Source organism: Hydractinia symbiolongicarpus, chromosome 3 (genome assembly GCF_029227915.1).
Source record: "Hydractinia symbiolongicarpus strain clone_291-10 chromosome 3, HSymV2.1, whole genome shotgun sequence".
NCBI classification, from domain to species: Eukaryota; Metazoa; Cnidaria; class Hydrozoa; order Anthoathecata; family Hydractiniidae; genus Hydractinia; species Hydractinia symbiolongicarpus.
This window is the reverse complement of record NC_079877.1, coordinates 25,667,684-25,695,323: the sequence shown is the minus strand read 5'-3', so window position 1 is coordinate 25,695,323 and position 27,640 is coordinate 25,667,684. Positions and strand designations below refer to the sequence as shown.

General features: G+C 33.6%; 2 protein-coding genes across 2 annotated transcripts; both read right to left on the bottom strand.

Moving 5' to 3' along the window:
* Positions 1-2,951: 2,951 nt before the first annotated feature.
* On the bottom strand, positions 2,952-5,697 carry LOC130636462 (protein boule-like). The gene is made up of 4 exons (XM_057446195.1): positions 5,111-5,697; positions 4,915-4,986; positions 4,464-4,667; positions 2,952-4,321 (listed from the first exon to the last, which is right to left on the bottom strand). The coding sequence occupies exons 1-4, from the start codon at positions 5,117-5,119 to the stop codon at positions 3,872-3,874; spliced, it is 735 nt and encodes a 244-aa protein (XP_057302178.1). The 5' UTR covers positions 5,120-5,697; the 3' UTR covers positions 2,952-3,871.
* A 3,053-nt stretch (positions 5,698-8,750) lies between these two features.
* Positions 8,751-26,968, bottom strand: LOC130636459 (hormone-sensitive lipase-like). The gene is made up of 9 exons (XM_057446191.1): positions 26,725-26,968; positions 20,239-20,460; positions 16,768-17,072; positions 15,680-15,916; positions 14,619-14,798; positions 14,155-14,277; positions 13,213-13,399; positions 11,425-12,992; positions 8,751-10,849 (listed from the first exon to the last, which is right to left on the bottom strand). Exons 1-9 carry the CDS (start codon positions 26,849-26,851, stop codon positions 10,604-10,606), a joined length of 3,195 nt encoding a protein of 1,064 aa, XP_057302174.1. The 5' UTR covers positions 26,852-26,968; the 3' UTR covers positions 8,751-10,603.
* Between the last annotated feature and the right edge of the window lie 672 nt (positions 26,969-27,640).

Below are 27,640 nucleotides of genomic sequence, written 5' to 3'. Positions count from 1 at the left end.
AATTTAAACAAAAACTGTAAAAGTCACATGTTACTTTGTAAATAACCTTCAAATACCCTGAATTTAATCCAATAATTTGGCTAGACAACCTGAATAAGTATACATAGTACCGCAGTTTTCCAATTGATGCCATTTATTTTTAGGTATCAGTCTTTTTTGATTGCATAGTTATCGTTAGATATCCAGCAAGATTTATTCCGTCCATACTTGCAGTATGGATACACTAGGTTTGCTGACGCTTAGCGCTATTTTTAGCTCCTACGACTATAAGTATAGTATGACTGACTAGTCTTGCAGACTCCCAGAGACTGTCTACGACTTTTATTTGATAGTCTTAAGAACTCTGCTTATAATACGGGGACTTCTAGGAACGTTTTTACCCTGCTATTTCGTACGGAAGATTTGGAGGGAGGTGGGGTTTGTTAGGGCATTTTGCTGTCGTGTGGCAGTGAGTGCGCTAATTTGTACCACACAACAACACCTACCTACGGGTACGACTAAGAGAGCTCCTCAACCATGGAGATACACAGTGTCGGAATCAGTCTTCTCATCAGAGGAGTTCGAGGTTCGCCATAGACTCTCCTATGCAACCTCGTTCCCAGTGTCTGTTGTCTCTCTTCTATAAGCGGGACGGTGAGAAGAATGTTCGTATCGCCGTCCCGATGTCAGAAAAGATACAATATACCCTGGGGACGAAGTTGATCCGTATCATAAAAATAAAAAATAGTAAAAAGCTATGGGTAGATCATGGCATTAAAAATGTATTAGTATGTGAAGCAATGGTGGGAAAACATGGCGACGGTTAAGGAAGTTTTTTCGCTGGCCCTTCAACAAAAAAACATTTGTCCCGGTTTAGTCGTCGTCAATGTCAATTGGGTTATAGACAAACAATTTTACAAATAGTTTCTTTTTGGATACTCTCAAACACTCTCTCTCTGATTCAAACTACTCAATGCGCCTCGGCTGATGACATGGCTTTATAATACCTTATTACATGAAAATAAGTAGTCAACTTAATAAAGCGGGAATAATTATGATACGTGAAATTAACGCGAATTTCGGTATTTAAGTGTGTGGTAATTAACTTGAAAATGTTAGGGATCGAAAAAGACGAGGATGACGAAGATGACGATAAAGAAGATAGGATTAAAGATGTGGAATTTTTAGCTTGATATATTTAACATATCGCTTGTAACGACTTTTGTTGATTTGTCAAAAATAAGAAAACAACACTCTCTCCGTTTTATGTTTTATTGACCGATTTCTAGATTAACAAGAAGCCCTGGGGGCTCTAAGAATTTCCGCGCGCTACTAAAATATTTGATGAAAACCTGCTAATTCGTTGTGTTATTGTGCCAAACATTCGAAGGGGTTTGGTTCATGAACCTCTGAAGATAACGCACACCAGTGACATTATATCTTACAACAAACGCAAACAAAACGAAACGTGTCATAGTAAACTCACATTTTAAAAGAAATTGCTAACAAAAAATACAGCCTATCATTCATGGTTGAAAGTCTTGCGATTGAAACGTTTATGGTCTTAAATGGCATTAGTTGACAAAAAATCAAAATTTTGATGTGACCATCATTTTCAGCATACTTTTTTTATTTACTGTGTCAATTTTTGTCGAAAATAAAGCAGTTTTAATTTTTGGATAAATTTTGACCTGAAATGACATTTAGGTGACAAAAAATCAAACTTTTGTACCATCGTCATTTTCAGCATACTTTATTTGTTAACTGTGCCAGATTTAGCCGAAAATGAAGTGGTTTTAATTTTTGGACCAATTTTGGCCTAAAATGGCATTTAGGTGACAAAAATCAAAATTTGGATGTCACCATTATGTTCAGCATACTTTTTTTGTTAACTTTGCTAATTTTTTTTTGAAAATAAAGTAGTTTTAATTTTTGGACCAATTTTGGCCTAAAATGGCATTTAGGTGACAAAAATCAAAATTTGGATGTCACCATTATGTTCAGCATACTTTTTTTGTTAACTTTGCTGATTTTTGTTGAAAATGAAGTAGTTTTAATTTTTGGACCAATTTTGGCCTGAAATGACATTTAGGTAAGAAGAAATCAAAATTTTGATGTCACCATCATGTTCAGCATACTTTATTTGTTAACTGTTCCAAATTTTGTTGAAAATAAAGTAGTTCTAATTTTTGGACCAATTTTGGCCTAAAATGACATTTAGGTGACAAAAATCAAAATTATTATGTCACTATTATGTTCAGCATACTTTTTTTGTTAACTGTGCCAAATTTTGTCGAAAACAAATACTAATTTTGGCCTGAAGCGTCAACACTAGACTTCCCAGTAGTTAAGGAGCTTGGGTACGAAGTTTACATCTGTGACGGACCAACGTGAAATCCCGGGGTCGATTTTTTCTCAAAAAATGCTCCGAAAGAAAAAAACGACGGTTTTAAAGAATTTCCTACGCCTTCGGGCGCGGAAATTCAAAAAGAAAATCTCGAAATGATATAATTATATTTTTGAAAGGCATTTTGCAAAAGGTACATATAAAAAATAAGATGCGTTAAAATATACAGATGTTATTTTTTACGCCGCGAACTATTAATTAACAGAGGAGAAATCTATGTAGGTATGAAATTAACATGGTTTTAATTCGCTTTAATTAGTTGACTAGTTGTTTTCGTGTAATAAGGTATATTTATGCAAACACAGGCTTGGATTGGAATATATCTAATATGCAAAGTGCAGATTTCACAAGCAGGGCAATTTTCATCGTTAAATGTTAATCGACCGCCTGAAAGCGGTCCGTTGTCAGTCCGTTAAGGGGGATTTTCACGAAGCGAATTGAACGGCGAATTGAACCTGAGCATGCGCAGTTTTGTTTGTTTTGATTTCGCATCGTACTGCGCATGCTCAGATACAATTCACCGTTCAATTCGCTTCGTGAAAATCCCCCTTTAGGGTGCGATATTTTTCCCCATATTATTTCCTTTTTTGTATGGAGTTGGATTTTGGTGCGCAGCTTCGGTGCCATTTTATCTATTGTTTTCGCTAGGCCAAAACAACGTTACTTTTTGGATTAGGGAGATCATTTTCACACACTTAAAATGATTATCTCCATTAGTCGCTACGCAACGATGAGTTCTCCCGTCGATGAATAGTCTGTATCGGCGAAAGTAACGCGTGGGGCAGGTCCACGCAGGTAGGTTGCTATTGATTGACATATTACTTAATCGACTGCCTGAGGGAGGCTGTCATCAGTCGCTTATGACGCGATATTTTTCCCGACATTTTTCGGGTTTTTTTGTATGGAATTGAACTTTGGTGCACAGCTTAGCTGCCATTTTATCTATTGTTTTTGCAAGGCAAGGTTTACCCACGCGTGTAGGTTGCTATTGATTTTTGAACAAAGAAAAAGTTGTCCGGCGGTCGCGCTGGTGTGTCACCGTACTAGTTTGAATTTCATTAAATGTTGAATGTCCCATTAAATTGAATTTTGCTACAAACGGCGTGCCATACGGTAACAGAAAAAACTTCGGTATATTACAGCTAGAGCTTATTAATTTCTGACGTCAAATCAATAAAAATGTAACACAGATAAAATCAAAAATATAATATTTTACTAAAAAATATTTACAACCAAAACACAGGAAAATGTGAAAATCTTTTTTGTTTTTTTTTTATGAAAAGAAGCTTTGAATGCAAGCAGCTGCTAAACGTTTATATACAAATTAATACGATAACGAAAAATTACGCCTATGATATCTAATAGGTATATTTAAATACAAATTATTTACAAAATGAAATATTTTAAAAATTTTAAAATAATAATAATAAAAAAATTATACAGGAACTGTCAAATATTTGGCAAAAAATTACAACTTTATTATCGTCAATATGACGGAATAAACACAAGTTGTTGAGCCTGTGGAAGAAACGACGGTTGGTTGTAAAGTGTCGTTTCTAACGGCATGTAGAAAACGTTTTGTGCCGTTATATCGTTTTGACGTGTATAAAAATCACACGAAGGATAAATTACCGTATTTGACGGGTAGAAATAAGACGGCGCGACTGGTGATGTATATGTTCGAGGTGACCTCATCGGTGAATATGTTCGTGGTGGCGTCATCGGTGAGTATGCTGGAGGTGACGCCATCGGTGAATATGCTCTAGGTGGCGTCATAGATGGTGAAGGTACGGGTGATGTTTCACACGACCGACAATTACTGGTTGGCGACGGGAAGGTATATGTATAGTGCGGTTTTGACGGATTCGTCGTTGTTTCTACCACTGGAGTCGTTTCAACAATGCGAACCGGAATATTTGATGGCATGTCTTTTGACTAAAATAAATTAAATTAAAGTTATTGGTCTTTTATCCGTTTTTTACGTAATTTGAAACAAAGAAATTGGTGGAACGAAAGTTCTGTTCTCCTCCACAGGTGTTTTATAGCTAAAACAAAAGTTGTAGACACACTTTCTAACCTCTTTCTTTACAGCTGGGCCGACATTAATTTTCTTTCCCATGAGATAGACACATCCTTGTTTTAAAACTCTTTCAGCTTCTTCAGCTTTTGAAAATGACACAAACCCGAAGCGTCGTGATCTTCTTTGATCGTCCAAAACAACCTTTGCCTCCATAACGTTTCCAAATGTTCTGAAAAATTTTCCAAGATGATCTGCCGTAGCCTAAAATGAAAGAAGAAATTGAATTTAAACTTGAATTTAAAATCAAACCAATTTGGCAAACCTAAGCGAAAATGTTAAGGGAAATAATTAAAAAATAGAATAAATCTATATAAGATACAGAAGTATATGGCTTAGTTTTGCAGTAAGCACTCTTGCAAGAGACCGTGTGCGATCAAGGTGCGTGTTCAAGATTATAGAGAACTCACAGCGATTAAAATTTTTAAAAGTTGTACTCCAGCTACCTTACCTTTGGCGGAAGACAGCCGACGAATAGTCTGTTCGGGAAGTGTGTTCCATAGATAACTGACGCATGATCGCCCTACAAAAAGAGAAGGTCCAATAATTTCAGCAAGTTCAAAAAATATCTAAAAAATATAGCTATAACTAAATAAATTCTTTCAGAGATAAAATATAAGATATATATACAGAATATTTATCAATACCTTATCCATTTTTTGTAGATTATTGTTAAAAAATTATATATCTTTTTCCTGCACGTCTTTAAGTTAATGATGTCTGTCCGATGGGTCTTGTGGTTATAACATAAATCGAAAACAATGTCTATGCTGGGGGGATTTTTTTTCTATGCCTAAAATTAGCTCAAAGATTTGAGTATAATAGCCTTTATTTATCCGATTCACTGAAATTCGCTCTTATGAATGTATTTTTAACATCAGCCGTCACATTTGTCTGTTCAAAATTTTTGAAAACCCCTCGAGACTCATTAACATCTTACGATAAAAACACTACGAATTTCATTAAGACAATACAGAAGTTAGTGCAAAAAGAGCAAAAGTGATAAATCTTTCTTTTTGCTTTCCATTGTTAGCGGTTCATTGTTCTATTATAATTATGTTGTTCCTTTGGTGAACACGAAAGTTTGTTTTGTCTCGTTAGTTTCTGTTTTGATTAGGCTTTGTTTTGATTGGTTGTAAAAAGATGCCGAAAAATCATGCGCACTAGAAGCAGAAAAAAGTGAATCAACATGTTTTTTCAGTATTTTACCTTTTACCCATCCTCGTCCCCAGGGATTTTTGCCTTTTCGATATGATGTATGTCATCTGTCATATCGAAAAGGCAAAGATCCGTGCGGACGAGTGTGCTACCCTCGCTTTCCTAACTAACGCCATTATTTTGCCTTCCCTTATCACAAGTAGAAAATTCTGACGAAAAAACTAGGTTAATTTTGTCCTCTCAACAAAGTCCTAAAAACAATTTTGCTTTATTACTGGGTATTTCCCACAACTTATACACAAATTTTTTTTTCTAAGAATTCTTTTTCTAAGAATTATCAAGGTTCATTTCCCAAAATTTTAAGAATATTCTGAGTCAGACACAAAAGTCACGGAAATACTCATTTTTATAACATTTTTTTTGAAAGATTATTAGCCTTTTTTGGTTTGATCAATGTTTATATTTTTAACAATTTTGCTTAAGGATTTTCACGAAGCGAATTGAGCGGCGAAATATATCTGAGCATGCGCAGTTTTAATTGTTCTTATTGCCCCTCTGCCCCCGGTTACTACGGTACACCAATCAAAATCTCTCACCTGTGGAATCATTTCGAAAGTTAAGAAGACAAAAAAAAACTTACTTGGGACCAAAAATTTTAAAACTCTCTCATGTAAATCAACACAACACGAGAGACCGAAAGATAAACATCTTTTTCTGACATCAACAAATATTTGAGTAAGAACAACATGACGTAGACACAAATCTTAAATGCTTTGATCTAATTAATTCTGTCTCATTTAACCGTTTCGCTTTCTATTCTTATTGGACTTGCTTATCCCCGTCGTACACATGTGCACAATAAGATTTCACAAAGTAGGCTCCAAATGAAAACAGAAGTGAATAAGTTCAAGTAAACACAGCTAAGCATACTTTTTCGAATCGCAACTCCTTTTTTGAACTTTTTTTCCAATCGTACGATATTTGTACCTAATTTGGGTACAAACGTGAAAAAAACGATATATTGCTGCGTTCTAATGATAAACATCGATTTTTTCAATAAAATACAAACAAAACAAAAAAATAAGAATATTATACACTATAGATGATTTGCGAATTGTTTTGCGAATTGTTTACAAAGTTCCGTATATGCGCGCGCATCCTGACATACACAAGGAAACAAGGACCACACGGGCCGAATTGGCTATTTACGCTTTTTGAGAATACAAGATTGAAAATGCACTGAATTTATTTTTTCTAATCCATTATATAACCTGTTTAAGAGCGGCTTTACTAATTCATAGTTAATCTTATTTTTTCACTGATATTTTCGATTGTTGCAGTCTGTTATCTTTTGCTTGTGCGTATATGCGCGTATATACGTATGGCGCGCCGTTTTAGACATTAGTACTTTTTACCCAAAATAATTCTTCGGGGAATAATGCATCAAATGTTATTAAAAAGTATTGAAGTCTAAACCAACTTCCCCTGTTCGACGAGGTTAAAAATCATAGTGTCAATCAATAGCACTCAGCTTTTATATGAAAAAACATTCAGTGCTTCAACAAATAAGTACAAAGCTGGTGATCAACCTTGTCTCCAGGCCTCTTTTTCTCTTTTCGGCAATCTATTTCTTCTCGAAGTCGGATATAGTCAGAAAGAGAAGAAGAGGTTCTGGGGACGAGATTGCTGATGATATAACATTACACACCTTTTTATAACAATTAGACTTTTTCGGTTCGAGCAATTCTGAAAAAAATCGACATTTTATAATGATTATTCAAATCTGAAACCCCAGCTTTATTCTTAGAATAAGTCGGTGACCCGTGGAAAAATCCACGGGGTCGCCCGTTCTTTTTATACCGCAATTTGCGCGTCTCTCTACTAGCGGTACTATTTTGCGTGACAGACAGACGCATATGGGTATTATAATATCGTTAGCCCGTGGCCACGGGGTCTCCCGTCCTTTATATATCACATTTCGTGTTTCCGGTACAGGACGCGGTAACCCTTTTGAAGAGACAGAATACGGCTATTATTAAAGAGATTTTTTAAATTTTGATAATCAAGTTTTGGCAATATATTTTAAAAAAAACTTAAAAATGTGTAGCTGCTAGCACAACTCCGTACCCAGGACATTAAGGACTCGCGGTGTCAAGTAATCGCCAGCAGCTTTAGCATCTGAGTACGAGGATGGTATTACCATCATATGATAAATTTGCCAGCCATCTCGCGGCGTCAATAGAGTTCAAAGTTAAAGCTCTACTTTAACTTTCTCCCACTTCAACACATTTTTACACTTTATATTTGCAAGTCTTCCGAATTTTATCTAGAAATATTTTAATTTTTCGAAAATTTTATAAAATCTTGAGATATAACTTAAAAGTTTTGCAATTATGCAAAATTTTAAATCACTTGGATACTTCAAAACAAATGCTGGTATACCAGAGGATTTAGCCCTCACCCTGTCATCTCCGACCCAATAAATTAGTGTGCGTTAGGAACAAAAATTTTGCAAAGCCAGCAAAGTTCAATATAGCGAAAGTGATAGCACATAGGAAAACAAACAAAAGTATTGTAGCAAAAACCATAGATACAATTTATGACTTTATTTCAGTTATATTACTGATAAAGATCTTGCTTTAACGCAAAATTTTCCCGGAGGTACTTTTACAAAAAAAATAACTTATAGAACCTTTTTAAGACTATTTTCAGTTTCTGTCAGTTATTAAACAAACGAGGCAAAATTTTCGCCTTTTCGCGTATTATGGCCAAATTGGCGAAAATATATGCAAACGAAATATTTCTAAAGATACCCAGGGCCAAAAGTAATACTTGGGAACTGTTTCTCATAGATAAAAGGAGTGAAATTTTTCACGCAAAGAAGAAAAAGAAACGCTGATCCGAAGAGTGCCGTGGAATTTTTTGCTAACAATCATTCGTTTTTTTACCTGCAGAATTATTTACTCGCGAAAATCACTACCATTCAGGAATACAATGTTTGAAGACCATCCAGAAATGTTAAAAAAGTTGATAACAACCTCGTACCCAGGGCCCTCATTCGCACTTTTTATATTGGGGAAAAATCATAATCATGTTCACCTACTATAGTTAAATGAATAACAAAAAGAATATAGAGAATAAATGCATTTATACAGATAACACTTTCAAATACTATGCAATGATAAAAATAAACTTACTTCGTATACAATTTATACAACAAAATAAAATCTTCTTGTGCGCTTTTTATAAGAACATAAAGACATTCTCTACACAGGTTTACCACCTTTTTATAGAGTATAAACTTTTTATAGAGTATAAACTTTTTATAGAGTATAAACTTTTTATAGAGTACAAACTTAAGAAGGTTTAAGGATTTTTGATGGGAAATCTTAAGCTTTTTTTAAGAAGATAGCCGTATTGAGGGCGTTTAATATTTTTCCAAATAATTGAGAATATTTCAGGAGATTTTAAAGGTAAAGTAAGGTTACGAGTGAAGAACAAATTACTGTTGAATAATGTAGCATTTCCATGCATTCTAACTATAAAAATATTTGACAAACAATATAGTTTTGCGAAAAGAAAATTAAAGAGATTGAGAAGTTGTTAAAAAATCTACTTTTAGAGATTTGAGTGGAGTTTTATGGAAGCTTAGAAAACTCGAAGAAGTTTTAAAAAGACGTGAAAACCCTGCTAGATGGAATAAGAGTAAGAACATTACAGCCTCATCGTGTCAAGGACGTATTTTTCAACCAAGTAAAATTAAGATAATATAATAAAATCGCATTTACAATAACCGAAACAACCAATCCTATAACTCCTTCACAAGTCAGACGCGCAACCACATGTTTTTATTTGAAGGAGCAAGATTGTAAAATTTATGGACCCTTTGCCTTATTAGTTGACTTTTATACCGTAAATTATTCTAATAAACGCATCGAGGGGGTTAAATTCTGCTAAATCACCCCAACATTGGCAGAATTGTTTTGAAATTTTAACCTCCCAAATTGACTAAATAGCACTGTAATTTTTAAAACCATACTATGAAATTACTTTGAAAGATTTTATTTAAAATAAAACTTGCATGAAAACTCATTATTTCAAAACTTATAAGTCAGTGTTCCCCTTTTTATAACTGAAATATAGCTAATAGAAAGCTTTAACAAACAATCTTATTTTTATCGCCCTTAGGTTGCTTGAAGAAAGAAAACTCTAATAAACGCCTCTTTTCGGCTAAAGGGGCGTTTATTACAGGCGGGCGTTTATTACCGGAGGGTGTTTACTAGAGACGGCCTTTTTTAATATTTTTGGGGCGTTTGATAGTTGATAACTGGAATGTGTTGGTATCTTGAGAGTTTGAATTTTTTGCATAGGAAGTTAACATCCAAATAAATTTCTTTATAAAACGAACCGCACAAACAACCTCCAAAGCTCATAAATAGAATTCAACACTATGCAAATGTGTAATTTACAGAACAACACTTACACTGAGAAAACACAGACGATAAATAACCAAGATAAATAATTCGAAATAAAAACATAAAAAATACGCCGTGAAGCTTGTTCTGTTTTAATGTGCATGACTTCCACTTCAAATACACCTTTCCCGAATTTCATAAATTATAATAATTATGACGTCATCCAAAATTTTATAATGTTTGTGTTCTTCAAATAAGGATATTCAGATAGAACATTAAATAATCATAAAAAATGAAGTTTTTAGAACAATATAAGATTGTGGTTGAATTTTATTTAGATCTGAAGAAAATAATTATTTTGAAAACAAGGCTAATTTTGGAAAGCTCGGCTATATGAAGGGTTTGACCGTAACTTTCAGCTCGAAATTAAGGCACTTAACGAACAGAAATATACGAAATTAGGTAATGTGTTCCACCTTTTGCTAAGGAACTAATGTATAAGAATCATTTTTAGTATCGACCGCTTTAATTGAGTTTGGTATAATTAGGAAATTCGGGAAAGGTCTATTACGACACAGATTTGGACTTAAATGACGTCGAAGAATCTTCTCGTCGCATTCCCATTTTAAGCGACTTTTTTATGCAGGCAATCAGTAGATCGCATCCTTCCCTGGCTTCACCACTGAACACTTGAAAGTTTAAAAAACCATGCGGAAGTTTGTCGAGTACGTACAGTTCAGCTTGTTGGTCTAACTTGTGTAACTTGCGCACGAATTCGACAGAATCGTCAAATAATGGATCCAGTGAGCATGCCTACAGAAACAAAGATAGTGACGTCAAAGTTAATAGAAAATCAGGCGCTTGTAATAACTGCACGAAAAAGCTGAGAACAATACAATACAAAATTTTAAGAAGTAGTGTATTTCATCCAAACTTTTGGGCAAAAATCATCCTGATATATTATTAACACATTCTTAGCACAGTTAACAGTAAAAGATCTGAGTATGCAATTTGGTCTAAATAGCACCCGTAGAGTGCACTTGTTTAAACAGTCTAATTCAACCGACACACAGCTAGATTTCGTGGAGAAAAATACTTCAAATAAAACATGAGAAAAAAACTTTTTACATCAATGACAGGATACAAGTTTATACGTTGTTTTTTGCTTATAGTTCATCTAGGATGTAAGCAAAATTTCAAGATGAGCGTATGCTTAGGATATTCTTAACTTTTTGTCTAATTTTATCTAAAATGTTCTCATAGAGTAGGCTTTTTTAAATCGCCATCTGAAAACTGAAGATAAATGTTCTTAACTAGTTTTTTAAAACAAATATATAAAAAGAAAAGAGAAAAACAAGAAAAAATAACAAATAATAACAAAAACGCACCACGATGGTGATAGGAGGTAGCTTCTTCAATAACTCGTCACTCGCCAGATATGGTGACAAATAGGGGTCCTTTCCGTCTTGAAAAGCTTTTATCATACTATCAACCGCTTCTACCGTCGGAGTGTCATCGTTCAGCTTGCTCTCTTCCCTCGGTGTTAAAATCACACAGCTCTCAGTTGCCTTATCGTAGACTATTCTTGGTGAGTCAAGTTTTGGCGAGTCAAGCTTCGGCGAGTTTTTAGCACACTCGCTGTTCTTCTCAGACTGCAAATTTAAAGTCAATCCCTCATAACGTGATTTTTGCGAGGATAAAGTTTCTGTTTTTTTAGTTTCGTACAACTCTGTCTCTTTCGAAACACCTCTATTTACTCTTAAAGACTGACTGCGTCTTAACTTCGTGTCGTGTGAACACGACTCGACACAATCCGTATAACTCCTTGAGCGTGTTTTACTCGTGTGATGCAGTTCGTTTTTATGATGGTGTGAAGAACGATAGTGATGGTCGTAAACTTTTCGATGATAATCCAACTTTCGTTTATTCGTCGTGCAACAACAACAACTCGCGGACGAGTGTAAACATTCTTTACATATGAAGAAAGACGATTTAGGGTTTTTATCCTTTTTCTCAACGTTATTCGAAGTTTCATCTTTTCTATTCGAAATTTCATTCCTTTTATTTGTTGTGTTACTTTGAGCATCAAAATCATTTTGCGGCTGTGAATCGTTATTTTTTTGAGTTTTAATACCGTACACACCACCGATATTGTTTTGAACTACGTCGTTACAAGATAGACTGCGCGTTGTGCTTTTAACCATTTTGGCGGACGATTTAATGTCCTTCACCGCAGAGGTTATACCACCATTTTCCAATGGAAGCAAGTCTTTAGCACTAGTAATACTATCCTTTCCGTATATGTAATTTGCCACTCCTGAGGTCAGGTCTTGGACCTTCGTGGAAACTTGCGAAGTAAAAGAAGATAAAAACGAAGATTCTAAGTTCTCTATCGCATTTGTTGCTTTAGGTTGATCATCGTATTCTTTTTTAGCAGAAAACGAAATAAATTCATCCTCTGACACTTCCGGGTTTGTTCCGTTTAAAGAAAGGTCGTCACACTCCATCACAGACGATGAAGTTTCAGAATACGGAAATTCACTATAAAAGCTTTCCTGGTCTTCTTCTAAGATTTGATGTTTCAAAAAGAGACGTGTTTTGATCGTATTTAAATTCGATTCGGAAAACGAATGAGAGTGATCCAACTTATATTGATTGTACGGGAACCAGTTCTGTTCGGCACCTATGTCAATATCAAATGCGTTATATGCCTCTCCGCCATAACTGACGGAGTTAATTCGTTTTATGGTTTTCGATTTTTGCACCCCTCCAACATACGCTTCAATACATGACTTCAAGACACCCAACGGTAGTAAGGGGTCCATAAGACACAGTATACGCGATGGTGATGGTAGAAACTGGACACGGTAGGGTGGGTAAGCTACTACTAGACAGTCAGGAAGACGAAGATTTGCCTCGGCAATTTTCAATGCAAGACCAGTTACTAAGTTCGCACCTGAAAGAGTATACAAGTAATAAAAAGGATACTCGATATATACCTTCATATAGACACTTCCCGAGTAACTTTTAGGTTTTTTGTTTAGCATGATTTTGCAATCGCCTATCCTATCTGGAAACAAAATACCCTATTTGTAACCAAATTCTAATTCATTACTTATGGAAATTAGTACAATTGACAGACATATATTTCGAGCGTCACAAAATCAAAAACTCACCAGCTGAATCACCACTGAAACATATTTTCGCTCCTGTTGTTCCAAGTTTGTGCAGATTATTTAACGCCCACACGTAAGCAAAGTAAATCTCGTTTAAAGCTTGAGGATAGGGCGCATCAGGCGCAAGTGAGTAATCAATAGATAGTATTGGTATTTTCAATTCTTTAGCCCAGTATCTCAAATACATCTGCGATAAAAATATAGAGAAAATATAGATAAAGATATGACATAAATTCACACTTAAAATTTTGATTGAGAATTTTCACGAAAGCTAGTCAATAAAAGTGCATTATCATAATCATATAACAAAAACATTTAGTAGAAATAACATACGTTTGTTTTTTATATAAGAAATAGTCGGTGGCCTGTAGATAAATCCACGGGTTCGCCTGTCCTTTATTTAACGCATTTTGTATCTCATTACTGCGGCTACCATTTTGCGTGACAGACAGACAAACATATACAGGTATATAATATAGATAACGTCTATAAGCATATTCAGGCTCAGATAGTGGAATTTTTTAAGCATATGTAAAGCATACTCAAAAGAAATAACAGAGATCTTGGATATAGATATTATGCTCAAATTGATATTTAGTACCACTGATTAAAAATTCTTAACTTTCGGCTTTACTACATATATATGCGACTAATGCAAGCAAGAGCATTGATCATCGTAAAAAATGACCCAAAAACAAGAATTATTATTCGTTTAATGTTTCGCTCGTTTACACCTATCCTTTGCTTCGCTTATAAATTTCAAAAGTAATGTTTAACGACTAAAAAGTCAATGACATAACAGAATTCCTGATTGGTAAACTAACACTTGATAACGAATATATTTCAAGGACAGTCAACATTTAAAATTTAATGACTTGGTGACTGAAAAACTGGACGAGCGGGAGAAAAGAGAAAATACCAAAAAGGTAGACACAAACTAACTTCGTGTGATTTTGAAGATTGTGCAACAAACCCTCCTCCGTGGCAATGCAGCATCAGATATCTCGATTTGGGACTTGGTTTCGGTCCCAGCGACGTGATTGATTTCTCCTTTTCACTGAAATTCTAAAAAAAAATAATCTTTCGTTAAAATAGGAAATCTTTTAACCAACAAAAACATATTCTATAAAAACTTGATGGGAAATAACTAATATGCGATGTCTGCTTGCCAAGCGAAAAAAACCATAAAACCAAACGTTTGGCAAAGGGAATTCTGTCCACTGTCAGCATAACGAATGTGCAAAACACTCTGGGAGACTTTGGAAAAAGAATTAGAAAGAAATAACAAAAAATTAGACAGCTTATCTGGTACCTTTTATGGCACGATTATTTATGCAAGGGACAAATAAATTTTTTCATTATTTTTTTTCCACTCTTTAAAAACGCAAAACTTACATGTCACCTACCTGACCTTCCCGCCATGCATATGACAACAACCGGACCTTAACTCCTCGATGTTGTGCATATTCATCAGGAAATTTGACAGTGACTAGTTTTCCATCTGCATTAGTATACGATACTGGATCAGTTGGGATCAAGAATTCAGAATTCACTGCCATGGCTGGACACATTAACAATGGTGCATGCTATCAAAATCAGAATATAAAATGATTACGTCTTTTTTACAAGAAACACAAAGGTTTCTTAACATGGGGCTATAGACACCTTCAAATTGAGAAAGTATATTGATAGATTTACAGCTCTTTTGCTGAAAGCATTTTAAAGGCATAAAACAGGGGTCTGACTGTACAAATTTTCAGAAAAACTGCTTTGAAATTAGGAAACATCCAGCCTTTTTTTCTGATAAAAAAGACGTATAAACATTTAAAAATTGTTTTTATGATTTTTAAACCAGCCTAAAGTTTTTCTTAAACAGCTAAATCTAAAGCTATACTATGGATATGGATATGCCAAAACAGATTGCAGTTTAAAAAAATACACATAAAATAATTTGGAAGTAAGACAAAATTTATTTCGCTTTAAGGAAATAGAATACACTTGTTGGTGGCTTGTGGATAATTGCACGGGTTCGCCCGTATTTACCATATTTTGTGTGTCTTGCTACTGTGGTTACCATTTTGCGGGACCGACAGACGTATACTTATTATATATTATTATTATTCCGAATATTTATACAGGATATAGCCACTTCAGTGTTGGAAACACTGTTATCAATGCAGGTTCTGTGTTCGGAAATGTAGACATTAAGTATACACCGGTAATACCTACCCAATTTCCCTCATATGGCACGGGTTGACCTGTAGCTGTGGTAAAGGCACTTGCTAAACATGCCCGCGCTGTGGACTGAACCACAGACCTTGTGATTGCGAAGCAAACTGCAAAACCACAAGGCCACGAGCCACTACAGGTATTATTATAGAAATACCCTAGTTTAACTACAACTTTTATCAACAAAGGTACACATCCTAAGTTTACTTTCAGTTTAATCAAAAATAAAAAAATTCACCTGAACACCATGTTCTTCTGTCAGTGACCAAAATGCCCTGCAAAAATCTATATCAGCATTTTGGGTAAGTTCAGTAATTCTCTTGGCACGCAACTCAGGATCAACAACATATTTACCACTGTGTAGCATGGATGAAAGTGCACGTGCAAATGAATGGTTATGTCTGATATACCCATCTCCATAAGCAGCTAATGCAACCGCAACTACTTGTAATGACTGACGGACCGATTCGGAGTACTAAAGAGTAAAAAACTCATAAGCAATCACAGTTTTTCTGGAGTCAACGTCGAAAGAAGAATTATAAATGTCATATAACAGCAGAGGGACATAACATAGCAGCATTTGCTTTGCTGCTAATAAATTTATTTAAAACATGTTATACAGGTGAAAAGATTGAATCTTGAAAGTAATCAGTACAATGTAAATTCTACATTGATAATACAATGCTTCTGAATACAGTAAAAAATATTACGTGATATTTTAAGAATTACTTTCTCTGTTGTTAATAACTAAATTTATTTGTCATTCAAATTTTCCAAGAAAATCCCATAGATTGCTTACAACAAGCACTACGTAACCTGCTTTCAAGGCAGGTCACTTGAGGCAGAATTTTTTATGATTTAATTTATATAGCAGCCAATATTTATGCAAGAGAAAATGTTACTTTAAATGTTAAAGATAACTTTCATTAACTCATTCCCTCGTATTTGTGTCGCGTTGTTTAAAACAGAAAGATCAGGATCTCTCATATGTCACTAAGCACAATATAACATTTTATGCTGGCTACACAATAGCTCTGATCACGGTAAAAAAATAGTGCGATATTTCATTTTTCAAGTATTGCCTAGTTAAGGCTCGTATAAATCGTATATAAGGCACTAAAATAATTTTACAATTTAATTGATTTAACAACAGGTAATATCTGTGCATATGCAACTTTTAATGTTACAGATGGTTTCCTATAACTAACCTCTCCTTTTCTTAGATCTAATGCTAGAAAAGGCAGTATATATATAATATTATTTTCAAGGTAGTCTTTTACAATTAAGTAGATAAAATAAGAACATCAAAGAAAAACTTAAACACACCTGGAAGCCAAAACTTCTTCCGTAAAAACATTCTCGACTGATTTTTTCAAAATCTACCAACAAATCTTCAACAATGTTATCATGTGGAAACAAACAACCAACATCACTGTAATCTAACAACACAATAGTCAAATGGACAACTGTAAGTAAGCGAGACAAAACTTGAGTGTAGGATTCAAGTTCCATATAAACATGATATGAACGAAAAAATAATTTTTCTCTGCTTTTCTGTATTTGCATTGATAGTTGTAAAATTTTGATTAGGCAGGATTCAACAATACTGATTATACTTCGATAACCATTCCCTAAAATAAATATTGTATAACAACTATTAATGCTTAAGAATTATTAATGTTTTATAATTTGTTTTTGTAACCCTTATGTTGGCAAAAGTAGAAACTATAATATCCTTTAGATGTTAAATATCTCCAAATCCCCAAAATAGAATGCCAATAGTGATCTTTGAAGCTGAAATTTTAACATAAATAGTTGATGTTATCAAAAAGTATTGCTGACAGTCATATTAAAATGATTTTTAATTGTCATTGACAGACATTATCCATACATATTCATGATTCATAACCCAATACAAAGGAAGTTACAGTAGTTCAGGATTTTTACTTGAGAGCAAGTCTGATGTTTATGATAGCAGGTTTGATTAGACCAACTGTTATAAAACAGTCAAACTTCTAGCAGAAAAAATTAAAGCTAAGGCCCCCTTAGAAATCTTTCCCTTTGCTGTTTTCCGACCGACCTTCCCAATTTCTTGCCGACCAAAAAAAATCTGGGTCTGGATTTTTCAACATTCTTTTATTTTCCCAGTATTTCGCTGATTTCTGACCCAAAAACAGTTAAACTACCACCTCAATTTATTTTTCCATAAAGTATAAGTATGTTTAAATAAAAACATAGCAAAAAATTGCTAAGCAAATGAATAATCAAAACAACAGATTAGCACACTTCAAGCTTACACCATATTCGTTTTATGTAACAGGGACTAAGAACAACAACAAACAGCAGTTCTGAGGTGTAGCGATTGTAAAGTGCATGTCCCGGAGGTACAAAAAATAGACCCAGTGTAATACAGTAAAGCGAGGCTCACGAGAAGACCAGATTAGACAGTAAAATCACTTTTTATTTTGTCTGGCAAAAGGTAAAAAACTTAATCTGCCAGCCAACTGACCAACCCTGCGACAAAACTAAGACAAACAAAACAGCAAACCAACAATTAATTAAGGACAGCCTAAGTTTGTTTTTTGTTAGAATATTTGCACATGTTTTTAATATATAGTTTTAAAGAAGATCTATCTTCTTTTAACCTAACAAATAGACCAACTTAATTAATCTACTGAACCGAATTGACGCTGATAAAACTAATAATAAACATAAAGCCCAGGGGCTTTAACAATTTCCACGATGGAGTCAATATAACATAACACAAGCTAGTAAATAACATGAGTTGTTACGTAAAAAAATCTATCATGGCGTGGAATAAATTTAGTGTTTGAAGTAAAGCTTTGGTAGCCTTGCTTCATTAAAATTTAAAAAAAGGATGTACATAAAAACCTATATGATGCCATAGAAACAGATGTTACTATTCCTTCCACAAACAGACATTAAAAAAGCCTACGTATGAAGTTTTGAATAAAATTGATTGCTGCAGGATTTGAAATCTTTTTGAGTGTAATCAACCCTTACACAAAGGGATTTTTATATGAGCAGTAATATATTGAAACATTGAAGTGAAACAAACAAACTAAATGATAACAAGGACCAAGTGTTGAAAACAAAGTGACTCATATAGAGAGCTAAATTCCTCTGGAATTATTAAAAATTTACTGCTATAATAAGCTCTTGTTGAAAAATTAAAATTAGAAGATTAAGAACACTGGTATGTTTCTATCATGAGTTTCAGAGATGCTGTATGGATAGGATTCAGTCTTTTTTAGGAATATTTGAGTAGGTGTGCAATGAGTCACACGTGTAAACCAAGTAACGTGTGCGATGTAAAACGCACATGCAAAGAATGTTACGCATGCGTTACGGGCTCCGAGGTTATTTTTGTTGCGCATTCATTTTGCAGTAGAAAAGTGGGGGACGTTTTAAATTGTGAACCCCAAACACGATGATCGAGTAGACACTGGGAGAGTAGACACTCTCAAACTTAACTTCCTTTTCTACATGTCAGAAATAGTATGCATGACTATACTGTCATTTTTATATTTACTGTTTATTTTTCAGGTCATCACAAGGCAAAAATATGCTTTGTTTTCAAATTAAAAAAAATCATTATCCACGTGGCTTACATAAAACTTCCAAATTCATTCAGAAAGTTCAGCTACACCTTAACAAAATTTTTACAGAAAAAAAATTATACCACATGTGGGTTTCGTTTTCATTAAATTCGGACCTGCTATGGTTTCTAATTGCTTTGTCAAGTAAAGAAATTATCTATAATTAAATCCATGATAAAATGTCTATTCCACCTGCAAGTGCAGTTTTGCAGACTTGCTTCATCTGTGCTTCGTCGGCGTTCACCTCCGCTTTAGTTAAGAACCGCATGGCTGGATTTCTTGGTAAGACAAGGTTACCAACGATGAAAGGGCCAGGCAAAAGAGATTTATGTCTACGTAGTTCTTTTGACTAAGTCAGGAGTCAGTGAATAGCTATTGTTCAGGTTAGCTATGAATAAGCTTGCTCGTGGATTAAAAGCACCAGGACTACTCAATAATTTCTGAGATCTAAAAGTGTCCGACTAATACGGAAATCTATCGAACGTTTTGCCTGACGAGTCTCCAAATATAATTTCGAGGGCTGCCATCGCACGCTACAAAATGGAGGTTGATTTTGAAAACTCAATATTTTTCAGGCATGCGATTAATCACACGCCTAAAACGATTTAGGCGTGTGCCAAGGCGTGCGCATGCGATCGCACACCTCTCCTGAAAGACTGAGGATTTTGAAACTGCAGAGATTATATTGATTTATGTTCTATATTGCATCTGAATATACAAACCCTCACCAAAAATATTGAGGCAATGGCATTATTTTTTGGCTATTTTACAAAGTTTTAAAATGCAGCTAACAGACTGTGAAAGTTATACCTCTTCATATGCTTAGATTAGATAAGCTACATTTAAATTGCGCTAGTTACATTTAGTCAGAATTAAAAAGACTCAACATTTGAGGAAAATGGACATATTGATGCTAGCAAAAATTAACAGAGTTGGGATAAAACTAAATAATAGATATTAAGTCTGCTGTAAATATTGACTAGTTCAAGTTGCATGAATATGCATCAGTCTAACTTGATGCATTGTCGTGTTGCGAAGAAAGAATTTAAAAAACAAAATAATAATAGAATGGCGTGTCTACCACACATTCAATTTACACTTATTGGGTGTACTTGTGGATGTAGGCACATTCGCTTTCTCTCCAGGTCTGAGTAAACAATATATACATTACACATACCTTTACAAGTTGGACTAATATCAAATTTTCCACAACAGTTAGTCACAACCTCTAACGAAATCTGCAGTGGATCCAAAACATTTAAGATTGTTTGAAAGGACTTTGTATAATCTGTATGTCCATTCTTCTGTTTTTGATTGAAGTAGTTAGAATTTTCAGATGCATATTCACCGACTTGTTGGAACAATGTAGATAAATGTGCATACTCAGCGCCTGAACCACCTAAAAAGACAGCATTATACATTCATGCCAAACATATTTCACAATTAAGAGACACCACGTTAAGGGTGGACTTTTCACAATTTTTATAAAAAATCATATTACAGCTGAAAGAAGCAAAATATTCCCCAAGGTGATCTATATTACAATGTCAATGTTGCTGTCTGTCAGTGAGCTGAATATTGTAGAGGCAAGTAACGGTGAGAAAATTTCTGTGGACTTTTCTTACAGGTGAGTTTCTGTAGGTCTTGTGCATGGGGTTTTTCATGGGGGTGTTTATGTTTATGATGTGTTCATGTTCACAGGGTAACAGCTAATAAACTGAACTATTATAAAAAGTGAGTACACCAAAAACACATCCAATAATAGAGAATTAATGCAAAGCAGGTTTGGATCCAGTATTCTCAGTAACTGTTAAATAATTGTTTCCCAATTGGAATTTAATTTTACAATTACACTGATAAAGTTAGCATGTTCTTCCAGTATATAATTTAGAATAAGTGAAAGAATAAGATTCCATTAATACTTCAAATCACCATTGTATAAAAGTAAAAGACAGTAATCCTTGAATAAAATAATCCAAAAATAATGGTTTTTGTTTCTTTCTCTTAATTAGAAGGATGGATACTTTATCAACTTAGTTAATGGAAATAATATTTCTGTGTGATTCTTTAGTTATAGCTTGCTTTAGCTATAGCTAAAGTTTATTACATACATTGCTTTAAAACAATGTATTTTTGTAAAACTGTAACTTGCGCAAGTGATTGTGAGGCCAATCTGAAAAAAATCGAAAAAAAATTCAAGATACACGATATTGTTGAAACTCCCGCCTTCGTTATGATTTATATAATATATCATATATTATATGGTGGTGAAATACATTTGCTAGCTAGAATGTAATACTGCTGACTATCACTTAAATAGGCTTCTGTATGAGAAAAAAATATAAAAAAAACATTGGAGAACACGTTTGTTGTAACCTATATTTCTTTGTGCAAAAAATTTGCACATTTGTGACATAGACTTTCTTTTTACATAAATGAGAGGAGAACAGCTTACTGTATAAATTTCAAAACAAAACAATCTTAACTTGCTGTATAACTTTCAAAACAACACATATTCTGTATAATTTTGGAAACAGCAAAAAATAATTCTTGCTGCATTAACTTTAAAAAGGTTTTTGAGCATGCAAGTATTTTTATTTTTCCAACTTGACAGCTAGGTATTTTGTTAATTCAAAACAAGAGAACAAATTTATTCATTTTTATGGGGGGAGAGGAATTATTATTATATATAAATTACCTGGATGCACGATACAAAAACACAAAAAATATGCTTGTCATAACACCCTCCTTTGTTGTTGTAGAGACAGTAATTAAAGAATTGAAAATTGCACGCATTGACACCATAGAAACACTTTTGGCATGCAAAGTGTTGAACGCCTATAGACTTTTCCATTGACCAGACTGCTAAAACAGGACCATTATCACATTTTTAAATTATGGTAGAACGAAGTAAGAGAGCATGGAAGTAACTGGAAAATTCTACCAGCTGAAAATACTTTCATGCACAAAGTTATTCCTAAAGTCTAAATTAAAAATTAAAATGTTCAGAAGGATAATATTTTTTCTGCAAAAGTCTTTTAAACAAAAAACATATCTTGAAACATTTTTTAACAACAATAGTTTAGTGCATGATTTTTATGATCTTTTGCATGATGTTTTGTTGAAAAAAAATAGTATAGAATAAAATGTTAAGTTTAAAAAAAACAAAAAAAAAAACATGCACAAAAACAGTTTAAAAACAAAACTTGTTATGTGCGCGATTTATTTTTATCTTTCGCATAGTTAACAAGTTGTTCAATTTTAATTCTTTGCACTGATACCGAAGGTGTTTTTTTTTTCAAATAAGTTTTAACAATGAAACTCGCAGTTATGAGAAAATAATTACAGTATTGTTTTACCGTGAATCTTTTGTTAATTCACTCGCAAAATCACCCTCATAAAGATCATTAAAGTATTTATGATAAACAAAAGATAAAAGGGCTTTCGATTTGTAGGAAAAGGTATTGTATAGCGCACACGCGGAAGTTTAACTTCAAACTACCAAAAAATAGCTTTCAGTTAATAAATGCAGCATTAACTGTTTATCTATACTTTTTTACAGATATTGCAATGAAATCGGTGCAGCCTAGGAGGATAGAAATATTTCTACCTACCTAAGTGCAACAGATTGGTTTTAAAGATAGACCCTTTTGACACATGTTAAGCATATTCAAAATATCTCCATCTTCTTAAAAAAACATTTTTCATCTACTGGGACAATTTTTCATCTTCTGGGACTAAATACCCAAGTGTGCTCTTCATCGTTGAACAGATTTTTATTTTGTTGACTAAACAACGAAGCACCATTGTAACTCAGAATTTTTATCCCACCAAAATGATGGTTTAATTATATATTTTTCTTACAACTTGCAGGAAACTTAGTATAGGTATCCTTAAGGTGACGGTATACCTTTATTGCATCAAGAAATCGATTTTTTTTATAAGCCATTTATGCTAACGAAATGACGACTTTTCCAATAGTGAAACTAGTTATTTATTTTTCGAAAGGGAATATTGACTTTATCCAAATACTACTTTTTTTTCTAATTGGTCTTTCACCACACCTTCAAATTAAATAAGAGTTACGAGAGAATGTTTTTAACAATTATCATCCTCTTCAGTATGATTTTTAAAAATAAAAAAATCTTTATATTTCCTTTCCGAAAAGAATTGACTATCTAAAAAAAAAAACACCTCAAATCTTTTATTTCTAAAAATGCCAATTTAAAATGTCAAGTTTTTTTTAAAGACACAAACAGTATTTTACGCTGTTCATGTCTTCAAAAAACAAAAGAAGAAAAATTTAAAAAAATTTAATACTCCATCAAATGTAGACTGATTAGAAATCAAAATAAACATTGATCTTCTTCTATGCCATACTGTTCTGTTTCTGTAAATCATCAAAAAATGTATCTATTGTATTCTTGGTAACGTCTTTGCGAATAATAAAATTTAAAAGGACAACCTTCTGAATATTCATTGCCTTGGAAGTGTAAGTATCACCATCATTATGAGTATGCTTGAAAGGTGTGATATTTGAAAAAATCTTTAAAAAAGTTTTTCGTAGTGCTGTTTTTTCGTACACCATCTATATCACATTTCAAATCTCTTTTACAAAACTGCAGAACCTCTACAAGGGAGAGTGCTACTGTGCTCAAGCCAACATGTTTTTTTTATATTAAAAAAATCAACGATTCTCTAGAAAATTACATCTTAAAGACGAGAGTTTAAATTAAAAAATGGCTTTTTTGGAAAAAGTAAAATAAATAAAAAACAGAGATTTTGTGGAAAATAATTAAAAAAATCGTTTTTACATACATCTATTACAAACCTAAAGAACATCGAATGAGAGTTGGAAATGAAGTAGTTTTGTGAACAAAGTTACTTTTTTGAAGGAAGGGTGTGTTTCAAAATTGTCTCTGTACTTTTCACAAGTTAAAAAGTTTCAAATTATTTTATACTATTTGATAGGTATTTAAAAATGCAATTTTGTGATGTATGAATAAATAAACTTTGATTAACTATCGCTGAAAAAATCGCAATTTAAAAAACCATACTCAAAAGTTATACTGTCACCTTAAGGGAAACATGATGCAATGCACCCTTTTTCTTTTAAAAAATATATGCTTTATTGTTTATAACAATAGAGAAATAAGAATAATAACCAGCCTGGTTAGAATTTTGATGTTCTTATACAAAAACGTGCATGTTTTTTGATAAAAAAAATATTTCAAAATTATTAGTGTTTAACTCTTTTGCCACAACTCCTTCTTTCTATGGCACTGTAGTTACGAACCTTGATAGTTTTAGGTTCAAATTTTGGCCTTTTGAATTTTCTGATCACATAAACTAATTGTGATCACTGATGCCTAAATCCATGACACCAGTTTTAGAAATACAAGAACTGTTAGAAAGTATCAAGTCTATAAGAGTGCTACTATTTTCAGTAACACGAGTTGGCTCCATAATATGTTGTTTTAGGAAAAGAGTGGAGCATTATTCCTTTATTTTGGAGGAAAGAGCATATTTTGAAAGCGTGTTACAGTTAAAATCTCCCAAGATAAAAACTTCTTTTTCTTTTGGAAGTTTACTAAAACACTGTTTAAAATGAGTACACATGATTTCGGTACTCTGCAAATCACTACCTCCAGGTGGCCTGTAAACCGCACACGTAAATAGGTTTAGTTTTTTTCAAAAGGTGGCTATCCAAGTTTTCATTAACAAAAATCAGAACACTCCCAACTCATCTTATAGTCCTCCCTTACCCTACACTTCTTGATAAAAATATGAAAAACATCATTCTGTTACTTAAATTACCACAAACAATAATAAGATCATATGTATATATAAAACATAAATTGCATTGATTTGAGATAATACAAGTGGAGGGTTGGGACCATTTTCTTTTCTTTGTGTGTGCTATACTAATGCTTACCCATAAGATGGTGTTTACCTCAGAAATCCAAAAAAATTTCAGACCTGAAGAGTCAGATTACAGTGCCGATCGCGAGTAACGCTACACATCTTTGAGAGTACGAGTACAAATAATGTAATCTCTTTATCTCTCTCATATTTTTTTATGCCACAATAAATTTGTTTTACTTTCTAAACAACACAGTCTTTTTCACTATTTAAAAAGAAATTTAATTTTTTTAACTCAAGTTTTTTTAAGGTTTACAAATTAATATCTCTCGCAAAAAAATTAATACGTTGACTTAAAAAACTGTAGTTGCATGAGTACACTTGCAAGTAAAAATATAGTTATCATTGAGAGTATGATTAACAAAATTACTCCCACTCTCACTATTTAATTTTTGTACTCTTACTCTCGAAAATGTGTAGCTTTACTCGCAATCTTTACTCGCACTATATTTGAATTTATGGACAGTCTACTACACGAATTACCAACTGGATGAGGAGTTAATTTTAGCTGAGGTAAGATGTAGCTAGACGTAAAGTCCAATACTTGCCCTGTTTCCTGACATTTTTGCAAAGTTGTCTATAGATGACTTTTAATGTTTATGTTTTTACAAGATTCTTGAGCAGGCGCAGAAAAAATCAGAAAAATCAACAGGCAAAAAAAATGCAGACCTTAGGTAAAGCAAGTCAAATTATGGGTAAAAACTTTTCTATTGTGGCTGCTAGCATCCTTTCACTGATATGATCTAAATCTAAACTACATGCAAGCTATATTCTAATTTTAAAATCAAAAGATTCCTGTAACTGAAAATAAAGTTTGAAATGGACTGGTCCACGACTTACTGCCTGCATTATTTTGCCTGTTGATTTGCTTAAGAGGTCTGGGGATTATAAACAACACACGTCACAATAAGAGGGTGCGGATGAGCTACATACACCAGCATATATTAGGACGAGTTTTTGGCTGACTAAAATTGGCAGTTGATTCCGTGAAACCGCCCGTATTTTCCTGAACTTGCTTGAAGCATTCCCGAAATACAATTCCTTGTAACATACCATGTTGACGACAGTTGGAAGAAGGTCCCTTTTTTAGGCACTGTTTGGGTCTATGCAATTTTTTCGGGCGAATGCTTGAATTTTTTTTCAAAACGCCAAACTTGGCCGAAAACTCCTGCACTTTTTACGGCGTATGCGGCTTATCGGCACCCTTGAAACCATGAGGTTATGTCAAGGCAAGAGTGTAGTTGCCATATAGGTCTCTAACATATAATTAGCAAGCCGTATAACCAGCTAATTATACTGTATATACTGTATGTATAATTATTCTGTATCAGCTAGCTAGCTAACTATCCTGTTACAGGCTAATAAAGTGCTCATAAAAATGGATGGATTGTTAGGGAAGAGTAAAAAATCGATTCTTTCAAAAAAGTATATTCTGCAAATTATCTTCTTCATTGTGCCGACCTGGTAGCCTGTGTGTTGTGAGCAGTTTGTTATTATGCAGCTAGCTATATCTAGCTATTTTATAATGCTGATTGTGTATGTTGCAAGAAACAAGTGTTTTATTGATATTTGTTTACTTCTTTTTAAAAAGGAAAATCGATATTTTGATAAACGTCATGGTTAAAACCCCCTTCCCCCAAACGTCGAAATGACGTTTTTTTTGAAAAAAAAACGATTTTTGACTCTTCCCTCTCTTAAGCTAGTTAAAACGCAACAACACTACACCAGATAACACACATACCTAACAATGGTTGTTCGGTCATTTTTCTAAAGTTGCTTAATGCAACAGAAATGGCTCGGATGGGAAGCTTCAATGCAAAAAAATGAACAGTTTGGGATTTCAATAACGGTTTGCAGCACCGCCACATACTGCAACACTTCTTTGACCGCCATGTTTCCAGTGTGTATTTTGTGGTTGGTCGTCATGTATCACCGTGGAGCTGCACGAAATCCTTCCCGCATATAAATTGTTTAGATGATAAAGTAAAGATCCGCAATCTGTCTTTCTTTTCATGACAACCATAGCATAATGCCATCATGTACAAGGTACATTAGTATATAACATAAACTTTTAAACCTACGAAAGCAATAAAGAAACAAAAATAACAATAATAAAAAATAAATAAGCTTACGCGCCTGTCTGTCAGGAAAATAATTTTATAAGCGCCGATCACACCGTCTTAAGAAACGTCCCTTTAACGACTTATACGTTTTAGTTTTATTCAATTATTTCCATTTTCTGCAAAGTATGCTGAATTGGGAAGTAAGGTAACGAAATGAGTAGAAATAAACAACAAAGTTTGTTGTAGTTTTCATTATCACCCCATTTTTGTTCGTCTTTCGTTTGAATTACTTTGGATATTTTCGGAAATCATGCTGTTGCAATTAATTTATTCAGTTACCCGCGTGAATACCCCAGGTACAAAATTAATCTTAATCAAGTCTCTCACGTTATATTATGACTTTTAAAACAACAAAACCTCTTATCCAAGGTACAAAATATGTTTACCACGTTACCTTTGTTGATTAGGCACCCTCCCACAGTTCAAGCAGATTTTTTTGAAAAAAACCTTTTGTAATTTCACATGGAGAACTTTTACCTTTTAAGGTAACGAAACTGGCTCTGTATGCCTTGACAAAAAATTCGGTGCCTTTTT

What these genes read in the sequence shown, in the direction of transcription:
- LOC130636459 (XM_057446191.1), bottom strand. Translation starts at nt 26,851, where the DNA reads ATGTGGCGGTGCTGCAAACCGTTATTGAAATCCCAAACTGTTCATTTT. An exon ending in GAAGAAGTTTTGGCTTCCAG is followed by an intron (nt 15,917 to 16,767) that starts GTGTGTTTAAGT and finishes TTTACTCTTTAG; the next exon opens with TACTCCGAATCGGTCCGTCA. An exon ending in TACCTCCTATCACCATCGTG is followed by an intron (nt 10,850 to 11,424) that starts GTGCGTTTTTGT and finishes TTGTTTCTGTAG; the next exon opens with GCATGCTCACTGGATCCATT.
- LOC130636462 (XM_057446195.1), bottom strand. An exon ending in TCGGCTGTCTTCCGCCAAAG is followed by an intron (nt 4,668 to 4,914) that starts GTAAGGTAGCTG and finishes CTTTCATTTTAG; the next exon opens with GCTACGGCAGATCATCTTGG. An exon ending in GCCCAGCTGTAAAGAAAGAG is followed by an intron (nt 4,322 to 4,463) that starts GTTAGAAAGTGT and finishes AATTTATTTTAG; the next exon opens with TCAAAAGACATGCCATCAAA.